The 20,204-nt window shown below is 53.3% G+C and overlaps 1 protein-coding gene across 1 annotated transcript; it reads right to left on the reverse strand.

Annotated features, from left to right (window-relative positions):
- Window positions 1-202: 202 nt before the first annotated feature.
- Window positions 203-20,198, reverse strand: IGF2BP1 (insulin like growth factor 2 mRNA binding protein 1). The gene is given in 16 exon segments (XM_030966434.1): window positions 203-550; window positions 1,192-1,305; window positions 1,990-2,121; window positions 3,130-3,204; window positions 4,005-4,121; window positions 4,736-4,858; window positions 6,558-6,693; window positions 7,084-7,206; window positions 8,011-8,145; window positions 9,216-9,438; window positions 9,441-9,481; window positions 10,852-10,915; window positions 11,973-12,024; window positions 12,837-12,885; window positions 18,497-18,557; window positions 20,073-20,198. Coding segments are annotated over 16 exon segments (1,563 nt in total). The 5' UTR covers window positions 20,098-20,198; the 3' UTR covers window positions 203-457.
- Window positions 20,199-20,204: the final 6 nt, after the last annotated feature.

The raw sequence follows: 20,204 nt of genomic DNA on the forward strand, positions 1-20,204 counted from the left end.
CCCGATCCCTGCATTCCTGATCCCTGCAGATTCTTCATCCCTACACATTCCCAATCCCTGCAGATTCCCAATCCTTGTCCGTTCCCAATCCCTGTCCATTCCCAATCCCTGTCCATTCCTGATCCCCATGGATTCCCAATCCCTCCCCATTCCCAATCCCTGTGGATTGATTCCCTGTCTCCCTGCACATTCCCGATCCCTGTGGATTGATTCCCGATCCCTGCACATTCCCGATCCCTGCGGATTGATTCCCTGTCTCCCTGCGGATTCCCTGTCTCCCTGCACATTCCCGATCCCTGTGGATTGATTCCCGTCCCTGCGGGTTCCCTGTCTCCCTGCACATTCCCTGTCTCCCTGCGGATTCCCCGCTCCCCGTCTCCCTGCGGTTGCTGATTCCCAGGCACTCAGAGCCCGGCCTGGCCGTGCCGTGTCCTCGTTCTCCCGGGATTTGGGATCCCTATTTCCTCCGGGATTGGCTCTGGCCGCCCTGGCCCTTCTGGTGCTGCTGCTTCACCTGCGCCAGGATGTCGCGGATCTTGCGCTGCGCCATCTGCAACGACAGCCAGGGATCCGTGGAGCGCTGCCGGCCCAGCCCCATCCCAAATTCCCTGTGAAACCCCTTTGCTTCCAAATTTCCACCCAAATCCAGCTCCTGGCCCAAGGTTCTCCTGTGTTTTTTTTTTCTGGGAATAACGGATGGGATTCAGGGGATAATGACCAAAAATGTGCGGTCTGAGCAACACAACCTTGGGGAATCCCTGGGAAAGCCTTGGAGAACCCCTGGAGAACTTCTGGGGAAGTCCTGGAGCATTTGCGGACACCCCCTGGACAACCTCTGGAAAAGCCTTGGAGAACCCTTGGAGAACCTCTGCAGAACTCCCAGAGAAGCCCTGGAGAACATCTGGAGAATTCCTGGGGCATTCCTGGACAAGCCTTGGAGAACCCCTGGAAGAACCTTGGAGAACCCCTGGAGAACCCCTGGAAGAACCTTGGAGAACCCCTGGAGGACCCCTGGAAGAACCTTGGAGAACCTCTGGAGAACCCTGGAAGAACCTTTAAGAACCCCTGGAGAACCCCTGGAAGAACCTTGGAGAACCCCTGGAGAACTTCTGCAGAACTTCTGGATCACCCCTGGAGCACCCCTGGATCACCCTGACTCCCCCCATCCCACCCCGTCTCCCCCGGCCATACCTGGCTGGCGTAGAAGTGCCCGATGATTTTGACGATCACCTGCTCGTTCTCGTCCGGGGTCTGCTCCCGCGGCACCACCACCTCGGCCGCCGTCAGGTTCTGCAGCTCGTTCACCTGCGGGACACTCGGGATGGACCCTCCGGAGCGTTCCGGCCCCAGCATCCCCTGGGAATCCCGGCCCCAATTTCTCCCGAGAATTCCGTCCCCAGTATCTCCCGGGAATTCCAGTTCCAATATCTCCCGGGAATTCTGTCCCCAAACATTTCCTGGGAATCCCGTCCCCAAATATCTTCCGGAAATTCTGGCCCAAATATCTCCTGGGAATTCCAGCCCCAATTTGTCCGGGAATCCCGTCCCCAATATCTCCCGGGAATTCCAGCCCCAAATATCTCCTGGGAATTCCAGCCCCAAATATCTCCTGGGAATTCCGGCCCCAATATCTCCTGGGAATTCCAGCCCCAAATATCTCCCGGGAATTCTGCCCCCAATTTCTCCCGGGAATTCCGGTCCAAATATCTCCTGGGAGTGTCCCGGCCTCAATATCTCCTGGGAATTCCAGCCCCAGTTTCTCCTGGGAATTCCAGCCCCAGCATCCCCCGGGAATTCCGGCCCCAGTATCTCCTGGGAATCCCAGTTCCAATATCTCCCGGGAATTCAGCCCCAGTTTCTCCTGGGAATTCCAGCCCCAGCATCCCCCGGGAATTCCGCCCCAGTATCTCCTGGGAATCCCAGCCCAAATATCTCCCAGGAATTCCATCCCCAGTATCTGCCAGGAACCCCGGCCCCGTTCCCACTCACGGTCTTGCCGCCCTTGCCGATGACGCGGCCGGCGGCTGAGGCTGGCACTCGGATGTGCGTCTCCAGCTTCACCTCCTCCTTGGGCCCGAAGAAGTTCTCCTCCTTCAGCTTCCCGTAAATCCTGCCCTGCGCCTGGAGAGGCGCCGGAATTCCACCCCAATCCCCATCCGTGGATTTGGGATCCCATAAAATCCCGGTTCCTTGGAATTCCAGACCCACTCAGTCTCCGGGAGCAAGGAGTCGGAATGTCCCACCCCAATCCCCATCCGTGGATTTGGGATCCCATAAAATCCCGGTTCCCTGGAATTCCAAACTCACTTGGCCACTGGAAGTAGGGAATTGGGAATGTCCCACCCCAAACTCCATCCATGGATTTGGGATCCCATAAAATCCAATTCTTTGGAATTCCAAACTCACTTGGCCACTGGAAGTAGGGAATTGGGAATGTCCCACCCCAAACTCCATCCATGGATTTGGGTTCCCATAAAATCCCGGTTCTTTGGAATTCCAGACCCACTCAGTCTCCGGGAGCAGGGAGTCGGGAATGTGCCACCCCAAACTCCATCCATGGATTTGGGATCCCATAAAATCCAATTCTTTGGAATTCCAAACTCACTTGGCCACTGGAAGTAGGGAATTGGGAATGTCCCACCCCAAACTCCATCCATGGATTTGAGTTCCCATAAAATCCCGGTTCTTTGGAATTCCCAACCCATTCAGTCTCTGGGAGCAGGGAGTCAGGAATGTCCCACCCCAAACTCCATCCTGGGATTTGGGGTCCCATAAAATCCCGGTTCTTGGGAATTTCCGACCCATTCAGTCTCTGGGAGCAGGCAATCGGGAATGACCCACCCCAAACCCCATCCTGGGATCTGGGATCCCATAAAATCCCAGTTCCCTGGAATTCCAAACCCACTCAGTCTCTGGGAGCAGGGAGTCGGGAATGTCCCACCCCAAACTCCATCCATGGATTTGGGATCCCATAAAATCCCAGTTCTTTGGAATTCCAAACCCACTCGGCCCCTGGGAAACCCGATCCCAGAATTCCCCATTTGTGGATTGGGGCTCGGTTGGGGTCATCCCCTGCCCTCCCTCCCAGGGTCACCCCAATGTCCCCAAGGGGGTGACAGCAGTGACAACCTTGAACTGCGCCTCGGGCGGGCCGGTGATCACCACCATGCGCACCTTGGAGTCCGGCGTCTCCGGGGGCGCGATCTGCAACGGGACGGACACGGGTGGACACGGGGTGGACACGGATGGACAGGGATGGACATGGGATGCACATGAATGGACATGGATGGACATGGATGGACATGAGATGGACATGGATGGACATGGGATGGACATGGATGGGCATGGATGGGCATGGGATGGACATGGATGGACGTGGATGGACATGGATGGACACGCGATGGACATGGATGGGCGTGAGATGGACATGGGATGGATGGACATAGGATGGACATGGATGGGCATGGGATAGACACGGATGGACATGGGATGGACACGGATGGACATGGGATGGACACGGATGGACATGGGATGCACATGGATGGACATGGAGGGACACGCGATGGACATGGATGGGCGTGAGATGGACATGGGATGGATGGACATGGAGGGACATGGATGGGCATGGATGGGCATGGGATGGACATGGGATGGATGGACATGGATGGACATGGATGGACATGGATGGACATGGGATGGACATGGGATGGACATGGATGGACATGGACGGACATGGACGGACATGGATGGACATGGGATGGATGGACATGGATGGACATGGATGGACATGGGATGGACATGGGATGGACATGGATGGACATGGATGGACATGGACGGACATGGCGCTACAGCCCTGCCTGGGCTTCCCAGGGCTTTTCCTGGGAGAAATGGAACAACTGGGGCCAGAGGGCCACCAAGGGCCACCCACCAAGGGCCACCAAGGGCCACCGAGGGCCACCGAGGGCCACCGAGGGCCACTGAGGTCACCGAGGCCACGCACCCACCTTGATGGAGGCGCTGGCGAAGCGCGAGAGCTGCTTGATGTGCTGGCCCTTCTTGCCGATGATGGCCCCGACCGCCTGCGCCGGGATGAACACGTGCACGGTCTCCTGCTCGGGGGGCTGCGGGACGGGAGTGGGGCCGGGGGTCACCCTTCGGGGTCACTGTCACCCCTTTGGGGCCACGGTCACGTTTGGGGTCACTGCCACCATGTCAGGGTCACCCTTCGGGGTCACTGCCACCCCTTTGGGGTCACTGTCACTGTTTGGGGTCAGGGTCACCCTTGGGGTCACTGCCACCACTTTGGGGTCAGGGCCACCCTCTGGGGTCACTGTCACTATTTTGGGGTCACTGTCACCGTTTGGGGTCAGTGTCACTATTTTGGGGTCACTGTCACCGTTTGGGGTCACTGTCACTATTTTGGGGTCACTGTCACTATTTTGGGGTCACTGTCACCGTTTGGGGTCAGTGTCACTATTTTGGGGTCACTGTCACCGTTTGGGGTCACTGTCACTATTTTGGGGTCAGTGTCACTATTTTGGGGTCACTGTCGCCATTAGGAGTCACTGCCAGTATTTGGGGTCACTGTCACTATTTGGGGTCACTGTCACTATTTTGGGGTCAGTGTCACTATTTTGGGGTCACTGTCACTATTTTGGGGTCAGTGTCAATATTTTGGGGTCACTGCCCACGCCGGGGGCTCCGTGGGATCACCCCTGGCCCCGGGGTCACTCACCAGGAAGGAGCTGTAGGGAGTGGCCCCGGAGACGCCGCTCGGGGGCGGCGGCACCGCCGCGGAGGAGGCCGGGAAGAGCCCGACGGCGGCCAGGTTCAGCCCGGGGATGAGGTGGGACTGCAGCTGGGGGGACAACGTGTGGGGATTGGAACTGAGGGAAACCAAATATGGGATATGGGGACTGCAGCTGGGGGACAACGTGTGGGGATTGGGATTGACAGAAACCAAATGTGGGATATGGGGACTGCAGCTGGGGGACAACGTGTGGGGATTGGGATTGACAGAACCAAATATGGGATTTGGGGACTGCAGCTGGGGACAACGTGTGGGGATTGGGATTGACAGAAACCAAATGTGGGATATGGGGACTGCAGCTGGGGGACAATGTGTGGGGATTGGGATTGACAGAAACCAAATGTGGGATATGGGGACTGCAGCTGGGGGACAACGTGTGGGGATTGGGATTGACAGAAACCAAATGTGGGATATGGGGACTGCAGCTGGGGACAATGTGTGGGGATTGGGATTGACAGAAACCAAATGTGGGATATGGGGACTGCAGCTGGGGGACAACGTGTGGGGATTGGAACTGAGGGGACCAAATGTGGGATATGGGGACTGCAGCTGGGGGACAACGTGTGGGGATTGGGATTGACAGAAACCAAATATGGGATATGGGGACTGCAGCTGGGGGGACAACGTGTGGGGATTGGGATTGACAGAAACCAAATGTGGGATATGGGGACTGCAGCTGGGGGACAACGTGTGGGGATTGGGATTGACAGAAACCAAATGTGGGATATGGGGACTGCAGCTGGGGGACAACGTGTGGGGATTGGGATTGACAGAAACCAAATATGGGATATGGGGACTGCAGCTGGGGGACAACGTGTGGGGATTGGAACTGAGGGGACTAAATATGGGATATGGGGACTGCAGCTGGGGGACAACGTTGGGGATTGGATTGACAGAAACCAAATGTGGGATATGGGGACTGCAGCTGGGGGACAACGTGTGGGGATTGGAACTGAGGGAAACCAAATGTGGGATATGGGACTGCAGCTGGGGGACTGCTTTGGGATTGGGATTGAGGGAACCAAATATGGGATATGGGGACTGCAGCTGGGGGACAACGTGTGGGGATTGGGATTGACAGAAACCAAATATGGGATATGGGGACTGCAGCTGGGGGACAACGTGTGGGGATTGGGATTGACAGAACCCAAATATGGGATATGGGGATGAGCTGGGGAAGGTGGGATTGAACTGAGGGAAACCAAATTTGGGATATGGGGGGATTGAATTGAAGGAACCAAAATGTGGGATATGGGGGGATTGAGGGAACCAAATATGGGATATGGGGACTGCAGCTGGGGGGAACAAAGTGTGGGATCAGGGGGTTGGGATGGAGGGAACCAAATTTGGGATATGGGGACTGCAGCTGGGGGACAATGTGTGGGGATTGGGATTGACAGAACCCAAATATGGGATATGGGGGGATTGCAACTGAGGGAACCAAAATGTGGGATATGGGGATTGGAACTGGGGGGACCAAAATGGGATCAGAGGGGCTCTGGTTTATGGGATCCCCGTCAGGATCGGGCTCAGGATCAGAGGGGCTCTGGTTTGTGGGATCCCAGCAGGATCAGGCTCAGGATCAGAGGGGCTCTGGTTTATGGGATCCCAGCAGGATCAGGCTCAGACTCAGGGGGCTCTGGTTTATGGGATCCCAGCAGGATCAGAGGGGCTCAGGTTTATGGGATCCCAGCAGGATCAGAGGGGCTCTGGTTTATGGGATCCCCGTCAGGCCGGCCCCACTCACGCTCATGGCCGCCACGTCGTTCTCGTAGGCCTCGCGCACTTTCCTCATGATCTCCTGCTCGGCGCGGCAGCAGCTCTCGGGACAGCCCTTGACCGTGATGGTGCGCTCGGGGTTGTACAGGGTCAGCTCCTGCAGCCTGCGGACAGCATGGGGACACGGGTGGGGACACCTGAGGGTACCCCAAAGTCAGGGGAGGGGACCCCAAAGGCGATGGGAAAGGGGAGCACAGAAAACCCAACACCGAGGGTTGCTGAGAGAACTTTGGGGACTGAAACCTATCCCCCATCCCCATCCTTCACCCCATCTTCCTCCTCCTCCTCCTCCTCCATGGGGACATGGGTGGGGACACCAAGGGCACCCCAAAACTCTGGGAGGGGACCCTAAAAGGGACGGGAAAAAGGGGAGCACAGAAAACCCAACACCAAGGATTCCCGAGAGAACTTTGGGGACTGAAACCTCTCCCCCATCCCCATCCTTCACCCCATCTTCCTCCTCCTCCTCGTCCTCCTCGTGGCCCGATCCTTACGAGGAAATGGTGATTTTGGTCTCCGTGTCCTGCTCCACCTTCTTGAGGTTCCGTCCCTCTTTGCCGATCAGGCGCCCCACGAAGTTGTTGTGGGCCAGGATCTTCAGGGGGACCTCGTCAGCCCTGGGGACGGGAACGGGAATGGGAATGGGGGGGAGGAAAACCCCACAGGAGGGATTAGGGCAGCTGGGAAAGGAGGGAAAACCCAAAAGGAGGGAAAACCCAAAATGAGGGATTATGGGAACTGGGAATGAAGGGAAAACCCAAAAGGATGGATTATGGGATCTGGGAAAGGAGGGAAAACCCAAAAGGAGGGAAAACCCAAAACGAGGGATTATGGGAACTGGGAATGAAGGGAAAACCCAAAAGGATGGATTGTGGAACCTGGGAAAGGAAGGAAAATCCCACAGGAGGGTTTATGGGAATTAGGAAGGGGAAAAGGGAAAACCCAAAACTATGGATTATGGGAACTGGAAAAGGAGGGAAAACCCACAGGAAGGATTATGGGATCTGGGAAAGGAGGGAAAACCCAAAAGGAGGGAAACCCCAGAAAGGAGGGATTATGGGAACTGGGAAAGGAGGAAAAGGAGGATTGTGGAACCTGGGAAAGGAAGGAAAATCCCACAGGAGGGTTTATGGGAATTAGGAAAAGGGAAAAACCCAAAAGGAGGGATTATGGGGACTGAGAAGGGAGGAAAAACCCAAAAGGAGGGGAAACCCAAAACTAGGGATTATGGGATCTGGGAAAGGAGGGAAAACACAAAAGGAGGAAAATCCCAAAAGGAGGAAAAACCCAAAAGGAGGAAAACCCAAAAAGAGGGATTGTGGAACTGGGAATGGAGGGAAAACCCAAAACGAGGGATTATGGGAACTAGGAAAAGGGAAAAACCCAAAAGGAGAGCAAACCCAGACCCTGGGGGCTCTCACGTCTTGGTGTCCTTGGCCTCCTTGTGCATGATGTCCAGGATCATCCTGCAGGCGGCCGAGCAGCCCTCGGGCGTGGAGTGGATGCTGATGGCCTTCTCGGCCGCGCCCGCGTTCTCCTTCCGGTGCACGTCGATCCTGAAAACCGCGGGAAGGGGCTGGGAGAGGCCCCGGAGCCTCCCCGAATGGGGTGTCCCAGCAGGAGGAGGGAGAGTTCTGGATCACCCCCGGAGAACCTCTGGAGAAACCCTGGACCACCCCTGAAGAACTTCTGCAGAACTTCTAGAGAACCTTTGGATCATCTCTGGAGAACCCCTGGAGAACCTCTGGATTGCCCCTGGAGAAGCCCTGGAATCCCCTGGAGAAGCCCTGGAGATCCCCTGGAGAACCTCTGGAGAACTCTGAGAACCGACAGCCCCTGAGACCCCCTGGAGAACCTGATTGGAGATCCCCTGAGAACCCTGGATCATCCCTGAACACTTCTGGAACTCGGAGAAAAAAAAACCCCTGGAGAACCTTTGGATCAGCCCTGGAGAACTTTTGGATCACCCCTGGAGATCCCCTGGAGAACCTCTGGAGAACTCCAGGAGAACCCCTGAAGAACCTCTGGAGAACCCTGGAGAACCCCTGGAGAACCCCTGGAGAACCCTTGGAGAACTCCTGGATCATCCCTGAACTACTTCTGGACAACCTCTGGAGAACCCTGGATCACCCCTGGAGAACCTTTGGATCACCCCTGGAGATCCCCTGGAGATCCCCTGGAGAACCTTTGGATCACCCCTGGATCACCCCTGGAGATCCCCTGGAGAACCCTTGGAGAACCTTTGGATCACCCCTGGAGATCTCCTGGAGAACCCCTGGAGAACCCCTGGAGAACCTTTGGATCACCCCTGGAGAACCCCTGGATCACCCCTGGAGAACCTTTGGATCACCCCTGGAGATCCCCTGGAGAACCTCTGGAGCTCCCCTGGAGAACCTCTGGAGATCCCCTGGACATACCCTAGAGACCCCCTGGAGAACCCCTGGAGAACTTCTGGAGAACCCCTGAGAACCCCTGAGACCTTGAGAACCCCTGAGAACCCTGGAGAGCCTCCCCTGGAGAACCCCTGGAGAACCTCTGGAGAACCTTTGGAGAACCCCTGGAGATCCCCTGGAGAACCCCTGGAGATCCCCTGGCTCCCCCCTGGCTCCCCCCTGCAGGGCCTCACTTGGACTGCGTCTGCTTGGTGATGTTGCGGATGGTGGCGCCCTCCTTGCCGATGATGGCGCCCACGAACTGGGTGGGCACCAGGAGGCGCAGGGGCACGTCGGGGGGCGGCGCCTTGGGGGGCGCCCCCGCGGGCAGGGGGGAGCCCGGCGGGCCCCGCCACGCGCCGCCCGCCCCGCCGCCGCCCTGCTCGGGCTGCTCGTCTGGGATGTAGGAGACCTGAGCGCGTGGCTCTCCAGCTGGTGCCCGTTCAGCTTCAGGATGGCCCTGGGGACACCGGGGAGCCGGGCTGGGTTTGTGGGGGGACACTGGGGAATGGGGCTGGGTTTGTGGGGGGACACTGGGGAATGGGGCTGGGTTTGTGGGGGGACACCCAGGGAATGGGGCTGGGTTTGTGGGGACACCAGGGAAATGGGGCTGGGTTGGGTTGGGGGGACACCGGGAAATGGAGTTGGGTTGGGGGGGACACCCGGGAACCGGGCTGGGTTTGTGGGGGGACACCGGGGAGCCGGGCTGGGGTGGGGGGACATCAGGAAATGGGGTTGGGGTGGGGAGACACCAAGGGAATGGGGTTGGGGGGACACTGGGGAACGGGGTTGGGGTGGGGGACACCAGGAAATGGGGTGGGTTTGGGGGGACACGGGGGAACGGGGTTGGGGTGGGGTGCTGCGAGCAGGGCAGCCCCAAAATCCCCATGGATTTCCAAATCCTTGTGGGATCCCAAATCCTCAAATCCCCACAGGTTGCCAAATGCCCAAATCCCCAAGGGTGATCCCAAATCCCTGCAGGATCCCAAATCCCCAATCCCAAATTCCCACGTGTTCCCAAATCCCCATAGGATCCCAAATCCCCATTGGATCCCAAATCCCCTCGGGTTCTAAAATCCCCAAATCCCCAAATCCCCACGGGTTCCCAAATCCCCACAGGTTCCCAAATCCCCTCAGGTTCTCAAATCCCCAAATCCCCAAGGGTGATTCCAAATCCCCATTGGATCCCAAATCCCCGAAGGTTCCCAAATCCCCTCGGGTTCCAAAATCCCCAAATCCCCAAATCCCCTGGGGTTCCCAAATCCCCGGGGCGCAGCGCCGGCCGCTGTCGGCAGACGGAGCCGGCAGCGAGAGCAGCGAGAGCCGCGGTTCGGGCTCCCAAATCCCCTCCCGCGTTCCCGCCAACATTCCCGGCCCCAGGAATCGGCACCGACTCCGCTCCAGCAGAGAAAAATCCCTGAATTGCCCCAAAAACCCCAAAAGCGCCAGATCCGGGGCTGGGCCTGGCGTCAGGGGAGCGGGGAACGGAGGAAAAACCCGAGAACGATCTCCGGGTCTCCCCCTGGCAGGGCCGGGATATTTCTCCCCATTTTTCCGGGAATCAGAATTCCCAAAATCCTGGAAACTCCAGGAAATCCCGAGTTTTGCTCCAACCAAAAAAACTCAACTTTCGCTCCCCGAGTTGCCGAAAAGCTCCAAAAACTTGGAACTCCGTCCAGCGGCGAAGGAAAAGCGATCGGGTTTAAGGGGCGTCCTCGAGGATTTGCCGGAATCTTGGGATTTGGGGGGGAAACGGGGAATCCTGCTTCCTACGGGTGGGGAAGGGAGGGAATTCCCGAATTCCCGGATAATAATTCCCGGAGCACTCACTGCCGGGTCTGCTCCCGGTTGGCGTAGGTGACGTTCACCACGGCGGTCTCACTGTCCGTGTTCACTGCGGGAATTCGGGGAGAGGAATCAGGAATTCGGGAAAAGAGACCGGGATTAGGGAAAATTGGGAATTTGGGAAGTGGAATCGGGAATTGGGGAAGAGGAATCGGGAATTTGGGAAAAGAGAGAGGGATAAGGGAAAAGGAATTGGGAATTGGGGAAGAGGAATCAGGAATTTGGGAAAAGAGACCGGGATTAGGGAAGAGGAATTGGGAATTCAGGAAAAGGGATTGGGATTTCAGGAAGAGGAATTGGGGAAAAGAGACAGGGATTAGGGAAAATTGGGAATTTGGGAAGAGGAATTGGGAATTTGGGAAAAGAGACAGGGATTAGGGAGAAGGAATTGGGAATTTGGGAAGAGGAATTGGGAATTTGGGAAGAGGAATTGGAATTGGGGGAGAGGAATCAGGAATTTGGGAAGAGGAATCGGGAATTGGGGAAAAGAGACAGGGATAAGGGAAAAGGAATCGGGAATTTGGGAAGAGGAATCGGGAATTTGGGAAGAGGAATCGGGAATTGGGGAAAAGAGACAGGGATAAGGGAAAAGGAATCGGGAATTTGGGAAGAGGAATCGGGAATTTGGGAAGAGGAATCAGGAATTTGGGGAAAAGAGACAGGGATTAGGGAAAAGGAATTGGGAATTTGGGAAGAGGAATTGGGGGAGAGGAATCAGGAATTTGGGAAAAGAGGCACAGATCGGTTTTTTATTCCCTCCCGTCCCTGAAAAGGAGCAGGAATTCTCAAATTCCAGGTTTCATTCCCTGCAGAAATCCCCCAAAATCCAGGTTTTATTCCTTCCTCTCCCTGAAATGGGACAGAATCCCAAAATCCGGATCAAATTCCTGAAATCTGGGGTTTGCTCCCTTCTCCCTCTGAAACGGGGCAGAAATTCCTGAAATCTGGGGTTTATAACCCTCTCAGGAGCAGAAGTTCCCGAAATCTGGATGAAATTCCCAAAATCTGGATGAAATTCCCAAAATCCGGATGAAATGCCCAAAATCGGGACGGAATTCCCAAAATCCGGAAGAAATTCCCCAAATCCAGGTTTCCTCCCCTCCTACCCTGCTCGCAGCTCTCCACGGTGCCGTACTGGGCCAGCAGCCCATCCAAAACCTGGGAAAAAATGGGAAAAAAAGGGGAAAAAAAGGGAAAAAAGGGGAAAAAAGGGGAAAAATTGAGAAAAAAGGGGAAAAAGGGGAAAAAAAAGGGGAAAATGGGGGAAAAAAGGGGAAAAAGGGGGAAAAAGGGGGGAAAAAAGGGGGAAAAAGGGGAAAAAAGGGGGGAAAAAAGGGGGAAAAGGGGGAAAAAAAAAAAAAGGGGAAAAGGGGGAAAAAAGGGGAAAAAAGGGAAAAAATGGGGGGAAAAGGGGGAAAAAAGGGGAAAAAAAAGGGGAAAAAGGGGGAAAAAAGGGGAAAAAAAGGGGAAAAAAGGGGAAAAAGGGGGGGAAAAAGGGGAAAAAGGGGAAAAAAAGGGGGAAAAAGGGGAAAAAGGGGGAAAAAGGGGAAAAAGGGGGAAAAAGGGGGAAAAGGGGGAAAAAGGGGAAAAAGGGGAAAAAATTGGAAAATCAATTCAGTTCCCACCGGGATATCCCGGGAAGCCCCATCCACGCCTCGGGGTCATTAGGATCGTTAATAATTCCATCAGGATCATTAAGAATTCCCGAGTAATTAAGGCTGGGGGAGCTCCGGGCCGGCCGGAGCCAGCGGGAGGGGAGAGCAGAGCCGGGAATTCCCAGCGGGAAGCGAGGATCCGTTTTATTGCCCGTACAATGGGAATAAAAATCACAAATTAACGGGAATTAACGGGAATCGCGGAATTCGGGGGGCGGGGGTTCCGGGCGGTGTCGCTTTCCCGGGGTTTTTTTGGGGGTAATTAAGAGCCAATTAACGACAAGGAGGAGGAGAATCCATCTCGCGCGTCCTCACCTCCCATCGCAGCTGCGGCGGAATGTTCCGGATCTGGATCTTCCGGCTCCTGCAAGGGCGGAAAAATCGGGATTGGGGCTGGGGCCGGGGCGCAGCCGCGGGTGGGAGCCAGCCCTGGAATTCCTGGCGCTCCCTGGTGCGTCCCAGGGCGTGGTGGGGCTGGAATCGCACCGGGAGCGGAATTCCGGAATCCCTCTGGGTTGAGAATTCCAGAATCCCTCTGGGATCAGAATTCCAGAATTGCAGAATCCTGCTGGGAGGGAAATTCTGGAATCCTTCCTGAAGCAGAATTCCAGAATTCCAGAATCCCTCTGGAAGTCAAATTCCAGAATCCCATTGAAAGCAGAATTCCAGAATCCTGCTGGGAGGGAAATTCTGGAATCCCATTAAAAGCAGAATTCCAGAATCCCGCTGGGAGGGAAATTTCCGAATTCCTCTGGGAGTGAAGTTCCAGAATCCCTCCGGGAACAGAATTCCAGAATCCTTCTGGGATCAGAACTCCAGAATCCTTCTGGAAGTGAAATTCCAGAATCCCTCTAGTTAGGAAATTCAAGAATCCCTCTGGGACTGAAATCCCACGATTCCTCTGGGAGTGAAATTCCAGAAAACTCCCAGGAGCAGAATTCCAGAATCCTGCTGGAAGTGAAATTCCAGAATCCCGTTGAAAGCAGAATTCCAGAATCCCTCTGGGAGTGGAATTTCATAATCCCTCTGGGAGCGAAGTTCCAGAATCTTCCCAGGAGCAGAATTCCAGAATCCTCCAGGAACGGAATTCCAGAATCCCACTGGGAGGGAAATTCCAGAATCCCACTAGCTGAGAAGTTCCAGAATCCCTCTGGGATCGGAATTCCAGAATCCCATTGAAAGCAGAATTCCAGAATCCCGCTGGAAGAGAAATTTCCGAATTCCTCTGGGAGTGAAGTTCCAGAATCCTTCCGGGAACAGAATTCCAGAATCCAACTAGTTAGGAAATTAAAGAATCCCACTGGGATCAGAATTCCAGAATCCCTCTGGAATGGAAATTCCAGAATTCTTCTGGGATCAGAATTCCAGAATCCTTCTGGGATGGAAATTCCAGAATTCCCGAATCCCTTTGGGAGCAGAATTCCTGAATCCCTCTGGAACGGAAATGCCAGAATTCCTCTGGAATGGAAATTCCAGAATCCCGCTGGAAGGGAAATTCCATAATTCCTCTGGAAGTAAAATTCCCGAATCCCTTTGGGAGCGGAATTCCAGAATCCCTCTGGAACTAAAATTCCAGAATTCCTCTGGGATCAGAATTCCAGAATCTCTCTGGGATCGGAATTCCAGAATCCCTCTGGAACGGAAATTCCAGAATCTTTCTGGGATCGGAATTCCAGAATCCCTCTGGAACGGAAATTCCAGAATCCTTCTCCCTCCCGGTTTAATCCCGAGGTTTAACAGGAAAGTCTCTTCCCGAGCGGCTCCTCATCCCAGCGCAGATCCCAAAACTCTTCCCAGTGCCCCCGGAATCCCTGGATCTCCCCCTTCACCCCAATCCCCGCATAAAACCTGGATCGAAGCCGGAATGTTCCGGATTTTGGGGGATCCCGCCCGTTCGGGAGCAGCTGGGCTGAGCTGGGCGGGGAAAATCCCAAACGTGGATCCCTCTGGGAAGGATCCCAAAATCCTGGAATTCCTGGCTAATTGAGCCTCATTGTCTGCGTGATTGACAGCTGTCAGTCACACCTCGCGCAGATTTACGATCCCTGGCGTTCCGCCCGCCCAGGGAAATTCCCTTTTTTTATTCCCTTTTTTTTAATTCCCTTTTTTAAAATTCCCTTTTTTTAAATTCCCTTTTTTAAATTCCCTTTTTTATTCTCTTTATTTTATTCCCTTTTTTTATTCCCTTTTTTTATTCCCTTTTTTTATTCCCTTTTTTAAAATTCCCTTTTTTTTATTCCCTTTTTTATTCCCTTTTATTATTCCCTTTTTTCCCCATTCCCAGCCCCTGCGCAGCCGGAACAATTCCATCAAAATTCCATCAAAATTTCATCAAAATTCCATCAAAATTCCATCAAATCCATCGGGATTTTCCTGCTCCGGGGATCCAAATCCCCTCCAGGGGAGTTTGGGGCTCCTTTGGTCAATTTTGGGGAGGTTTTACGGGAAGAGGATCCCAAAATTCCCCTGGGAAAGCAAACACAAATCCCCAAAAAATTCCCGTCTCAATATTTACCGAATACCCCCAAATCCCCCTCGGGAGATCCCAAATCCACCCCCGACCCCAAAATCCCCGACCCCAAACCCCTGAATTTGGGATTTTTATTCCCATCAAAAATAATTTCATTTGAAATGAAATTTCGGAACTTTCCCTGGTGACTCCAACAAGGAGAATTTTGGAGATTTTGGGGTTGGAAATTTGGAGTTTCTCCCCAGTTTTCCCACCAACAAAATCCAAGGAAAAACAACAACCAAAATCCAACAAAACGCTCAAAATGACCCCAAATTAACCCCAAATCTCATTTTTTGTTCGTAAAATCCCATCTTTAACAATATTTCTTCACAATTTAGGACTTTTACAGAATCCTGCTGCAATAATTCCCCAAATAATGAAAATAATTGGGAGAATCCCAGGAATTCATCCCAAATAAATCAATTTATTCCTCTTGGAGCCCAAATCCCTTTTTTTGGGCGCTGTTTTAACCCATTTTAGGGTTTTTAAATTATTTTTGAATATTTTATTTAGGAGAGGTTTGAAAAATTTGGGATAAACCAAGAGGAAAGAATTCCCTGGGATTTTTTTTTTTAGGCATTAATTAATTAAAACCATCCAAATTAAGTTTTTTACATCATTATTTTCGCTTTAACCTAAAGGAAAAAAAAAACAATTTTGGGGTTTTTTAATTGTTTTTTTAAAAATAAATTAACTGGGAAGGGCAACCCCGCTCCTGACTCGTTTTCCCACATTTTTAAAGGGATCAAAAAAAAAAGGAAATAAAAATGAACCTCAGGTTTTGGGGGAGGGGAAAGGGGAGGAATTTCACTTTGGATCCCGAAATTCTCCCCTCTTTAACCCTTTCCTGCTCCCTGCGATCCCAACTGGAAATTCCAGCCTGGAAAACTGAAAGGAGGATTCAAAAAAACCCAAAAAAAAACCTCCCCCCTAAAAAAAATCCCCCCAAAAATTTCGTTTTTAAAGCAGAGTCTCCCCCTTTCCCCCAGGACTGGAGCAGCCAAATTCCCCCAAATTTCCCCCCAAAAATTCAATTTATGGCTCCCAAGCCACCCCAGCTGCAGGGAAATGCCCCAAAATCGCCTTTTCCACACCCAAAATCACCAAATCCTTCCCCACAGTGTCCAGGATGTTCCCAAAATCCCCCAAATTTCCCCCAAAATCTTCCAGGAGGGCAGAGAGGGAAAAGGGGCGCTGGCCCTTTAAGAGCAGCCCCGGAGTGGGGGCGGCGCGGATTTTAACCCCAAAAAATCCCCAAAAAACCCCAAAAATGGGATTTTCCAGCCCAATCCAAGCATTTTTAGGAACACCCAGGAGGAAAACAAACCTAAATCCTAAAATACTTTAAAAAGGGTTTTTTCCCCCTTTTTTTTCCCAGCAATTTAAATCCCAGATCCCAAAGGAATATTCTCATTTTTAGGGAATTATTTTGGGGCAAAAAAACCTGGGAAATCTGCTCCTCCCTCCCCGAATTATTGATTATCCAAAGTAATGGAGGGGAATAAGATTTTCCAGGTTTTTATAGGGGATTTTTTTAAACTTTTCATGGAATTCCATCCCAAAATTCCCCCCCATCCCTGGATGCCAAAGCCAGAGCAACAAAAACCATCAGGGAGGGAGGAAAAAAAAATTAATAAAAATTATAATTATCCCCCAAAAATCCGGGAATTGTGGCCAGGAAAACGGGGCTGGATTTGGGATTGCCCTTTTTGGGATCAGCCCCCTCCCAAATTTTGGGGAATTTTGGGAATTTTGAGGCGAGGCCAAAGGGGGCGATCCCAAAACGGGGCAGGGAAGGGTCGGGAAAAGGATTTGGGGAAATTTGGGGGAATTTGGGGTTGGGGTTTTGGGAAGTTTCGGGGTGGGGTTTGGGGAGTTTGGGGTTGGAATTTTGGGAATTTGGAGCTGGGATTTGGGGAAGTTTTGGGGTGGGATTTTGGGAATTTGGGGCCGGGATTTTGGGGGATTTTGGGATGGGATTTTGGGAATTTGGGGCCGGGATTTTGGGATGGGATTTTGGGAATTTGGGGCTGGGATTTGGGGAATTTGGGGATGGGATTTGGGGAAGTTTTGGGGTGGGATTTGGGGAATTTCGGGGTGGGATTTTGGGAATTTGGAGCTGGGATTTGGGGAAGTTTTGGGGTGGGATTTGGGGAAGTTTTGGGGTGGGATTTTGGGAAGTTTGGGGATGGGATTTTGGGGATTTGGGGCCGGGATTTTGGGACTGAGCTTTGAGGAAGTTTCGGGGTGGGATTTGAAGAATTTGGGGCCGGGATTTTGGGGAATTTGGGGCCGGGATTTGGGGAAGTTTTGGGATGGGATTTTGCGAATTTGGGGCTAGGATTTTGGGGCTGGGATTTGGGGAAGTTTTGGGATGGGATTTTGCGAATTTGGGGCCGGGATTTTGGGACTGGGATTTGAGGAAGTTTCGGGGTGGGATTTGGGGAATTTGGGGCCGGGATTTTGGGACTGGGATTTGAGGAAGTTTCGGGGTGGGATTTGGGGAATTTGGGGCCGGGATTTTGGGGAATTTGGGGCCGGGAAGAGCCGGCGTCGCTCCCTCCCCTCCTTTCTCCCCTTTGGAAAAGGCGCCTCCATCACGTGGCGATGCATTCGGGTCCAACGTGGAATCTCTGGGATCGGGAATTCCGGGAATTCCGCGAGTTTGGGGGGCGAAAAGGGAAAAAAGGTGGGGGGGGGGTAGTTTCCGGGGAAAACCCCAAAATCCGGGCGGGACGGGGCGGATTTCCCGGGAATTTGCAGAGCGCTCCCGGCTCCAGCCGGGAACAACAAAGGCCGGGGAAGATGGAGAGGGATGGGATGGGCGGGAGAGGCAGATCCTGGGAAACCCCAAAAGCGCCGCTTTTCACCCCAAAACGCCCGGAATTCAGCCGGGATTTCATCCCCGCCCGCCCTCAGCGGCCGCGTGCGGGTTTTGCTCTTTTCATCCCGGCAGAAATTCACTTTTTTTAAAATCAGGTTTTATAAAAAAGATTAATTTTTTAAAGATTTTTTTCCTTTGAATTTTTCTCCCAAAACAAAGGATTTTGCCTCATTTCCCAGCCCAGGCGCCAAAAGGAGCCGGGGAATTCTTCCACAAGTTTGGGAATCCCAGCCCAAAGCCATCATCCATCACTTCGGGTAGCGCGTGGAGAATTCTTAATTTCACCTTTTTTCCCCCTTTTTATTTGAATGAAAAACTCGCAGATTGAGTTTTCGTGGGAAAAAAATAAATCAATTAATTCACGAAATGTTTAATGAATTAATTAAACTCAGCTCGCCGGGGGCAAATCCCAGCCCAAAACCTCCGACGCTTCTTCATTTTTCACATTTTTAGGTGAAAAATTTTTGGCTTTTTCCTCTCCTATTTCCGCCCCCAATACAAATTAGTAATTCCGATGATAACGATTTTTAAAAAATCAATTAAAAATCAATTAAAAATCAATTAAAACTCCGCCTTTACCTTTGCTTTTTGGGCACCGAGTGTTCGATCTCCAGCTGCTTCCCATGGAGCTCCACTTTCCCTAAGAAAACAAAACCGGGGCTTGGAAAATCCGGGAGGGAAAACTCGGGATAAAGGGGAATTTTCACAAACGGGGATTTCCCCGCGGAATTCCTCCCGAATCCTCCCGAATTCCGCCCAAACCCGGCTGCTCACAAGTGGATTTTTATGGAATGCGAGGCTCCAGGGGGGAGTGGTGCCTCTGGAATTGTTCCTTGGGAATATTTCAGCCCGGAAAGATTCGAGGGATGAGATTTTTTGGGGTTTTTTTTGGGGGGGGTGGATTTAGAGAATTCCTCCCCCGTTTCCTTTGAGGAAAAGTCTTTGGAGAAAATTCCCTCCCAAAGCTCCGAATTTGGGGGTTGCACAGGAATGGATTTCTCCCGGAAAATGGAGCGGGATTCCCTCGCTGCGGGCTCATTCCGTGATTTTTAATTTAATTTTTTTTTTTTAAGGGGGAATAGTGAAGAAGAAGAAGAAGAAGAATCAGACGGGAGAAGAGCCCGGGCGGAAGGAGATGGAGATGAGCGGAAAAAAAAAGAAAAATTTAAAAAGCCTCCAAATTCCCGATTTGCTCCCAAATTCGCCTCTTCCCGAGCTTTTCCCCAGCATGGCGACCTCGCCCCCGGACGGGCAAAGTCCGCGGGGCCCGGCGGCGGCTCCGGGGGTCCCGCGGGGCTTTGGGGACCCCCGAGGGGCTTTGGGGTCGCTTCGTGTCCCCGTCCCGGGAAGGGACAAAAAGCGGGGGCGCGGCCCCGATGGGGATGCCGGGGATTGGAGGGGGAGGGGCTGGGGTCGCGATTGGGGGGTCCGGAGGGGTTTGGGGGGTCCGGGGATCCCGGGGGGAATAGGAGGGGTTGGGGGTCCGGAGGGATTTTGGGGTATGAGGGGATGGGGAGGGATGGAGGGGTCGGGATTTGGGGGGTCGGGATCTGAGGGTTTGGGATTTGAGGGTTTGGGATTTGGGGATTTGGGGGTTTGGGATTTGGGGGTTTGGGGGGGTGTGGGATTTGGGGGGTTTGGGATTTGGTGTGGGGTGTGGGATTTGGGGGGGTGTGGGGGTTTGGGGATTTGGGGGTTTGAGGGTTTGGGATTTGGAGGTTTGGGATGTGGGGGTTTGGAGATTTGGGGGTTTGGGATTTGGGGGTTTGAGGGTTTGGGATTTGGAGATTTGGGATGTGGGGATTTGGAGATTTGGGGGTTTGGAGATTTGGGGATTTGGGGGTTTGGGATTTGGAGATTTGGGGGTGTGAGGGTTTGGGGATTTGGGGGTTTGAGGGTTTGGGATTTGGAGATTTGGGGGTTTGGGGGAGTTGGGGATTTGGGATTTGGGGATTTGGGATGTGGGGGTTTGGGATTTGGGGGTTTGGGATCCGGGGGTTTGGAGATTTGGGGGTTTGGGATTTGGGGGTTTGGGGGTTTGGGATGTGGGGGTTTGGGATTTGGGGGTTTGGGGTCCGGGAGATTTGGGGGTTTGGGATTTGGGGGGTTGGGGGTTTGGGGTTTGGGAAGGGCTCGGGCTGGCTGGGCGCCTCACCCGAGAAAGTTTCGATGGCTTTCATGGCCCACTGCTCGTCGGGGCAGTCCACAAAGGCATAGCCGGACTTGACGAGGAACTGGCCGCTGAAGGAGATCTGGTGCTCGGCGAACACTTTCTCCAGCTCGGCGG

This window comes from Camarhynchus parvulus, chromosome 27 (genome assembly GCF_901933205.1).
Source record: "Camarhynchus parvulus chromosome 27, STF_HiC, whole genome shotgun sequence".
NCBI classification, from domain to species: domain Eukaryota; kingdom Metazoa; phylum Chordata; class Aves; order Passeriformes; family Thraupidae; genus Camarhynchus; species Camarhynchus parvulus.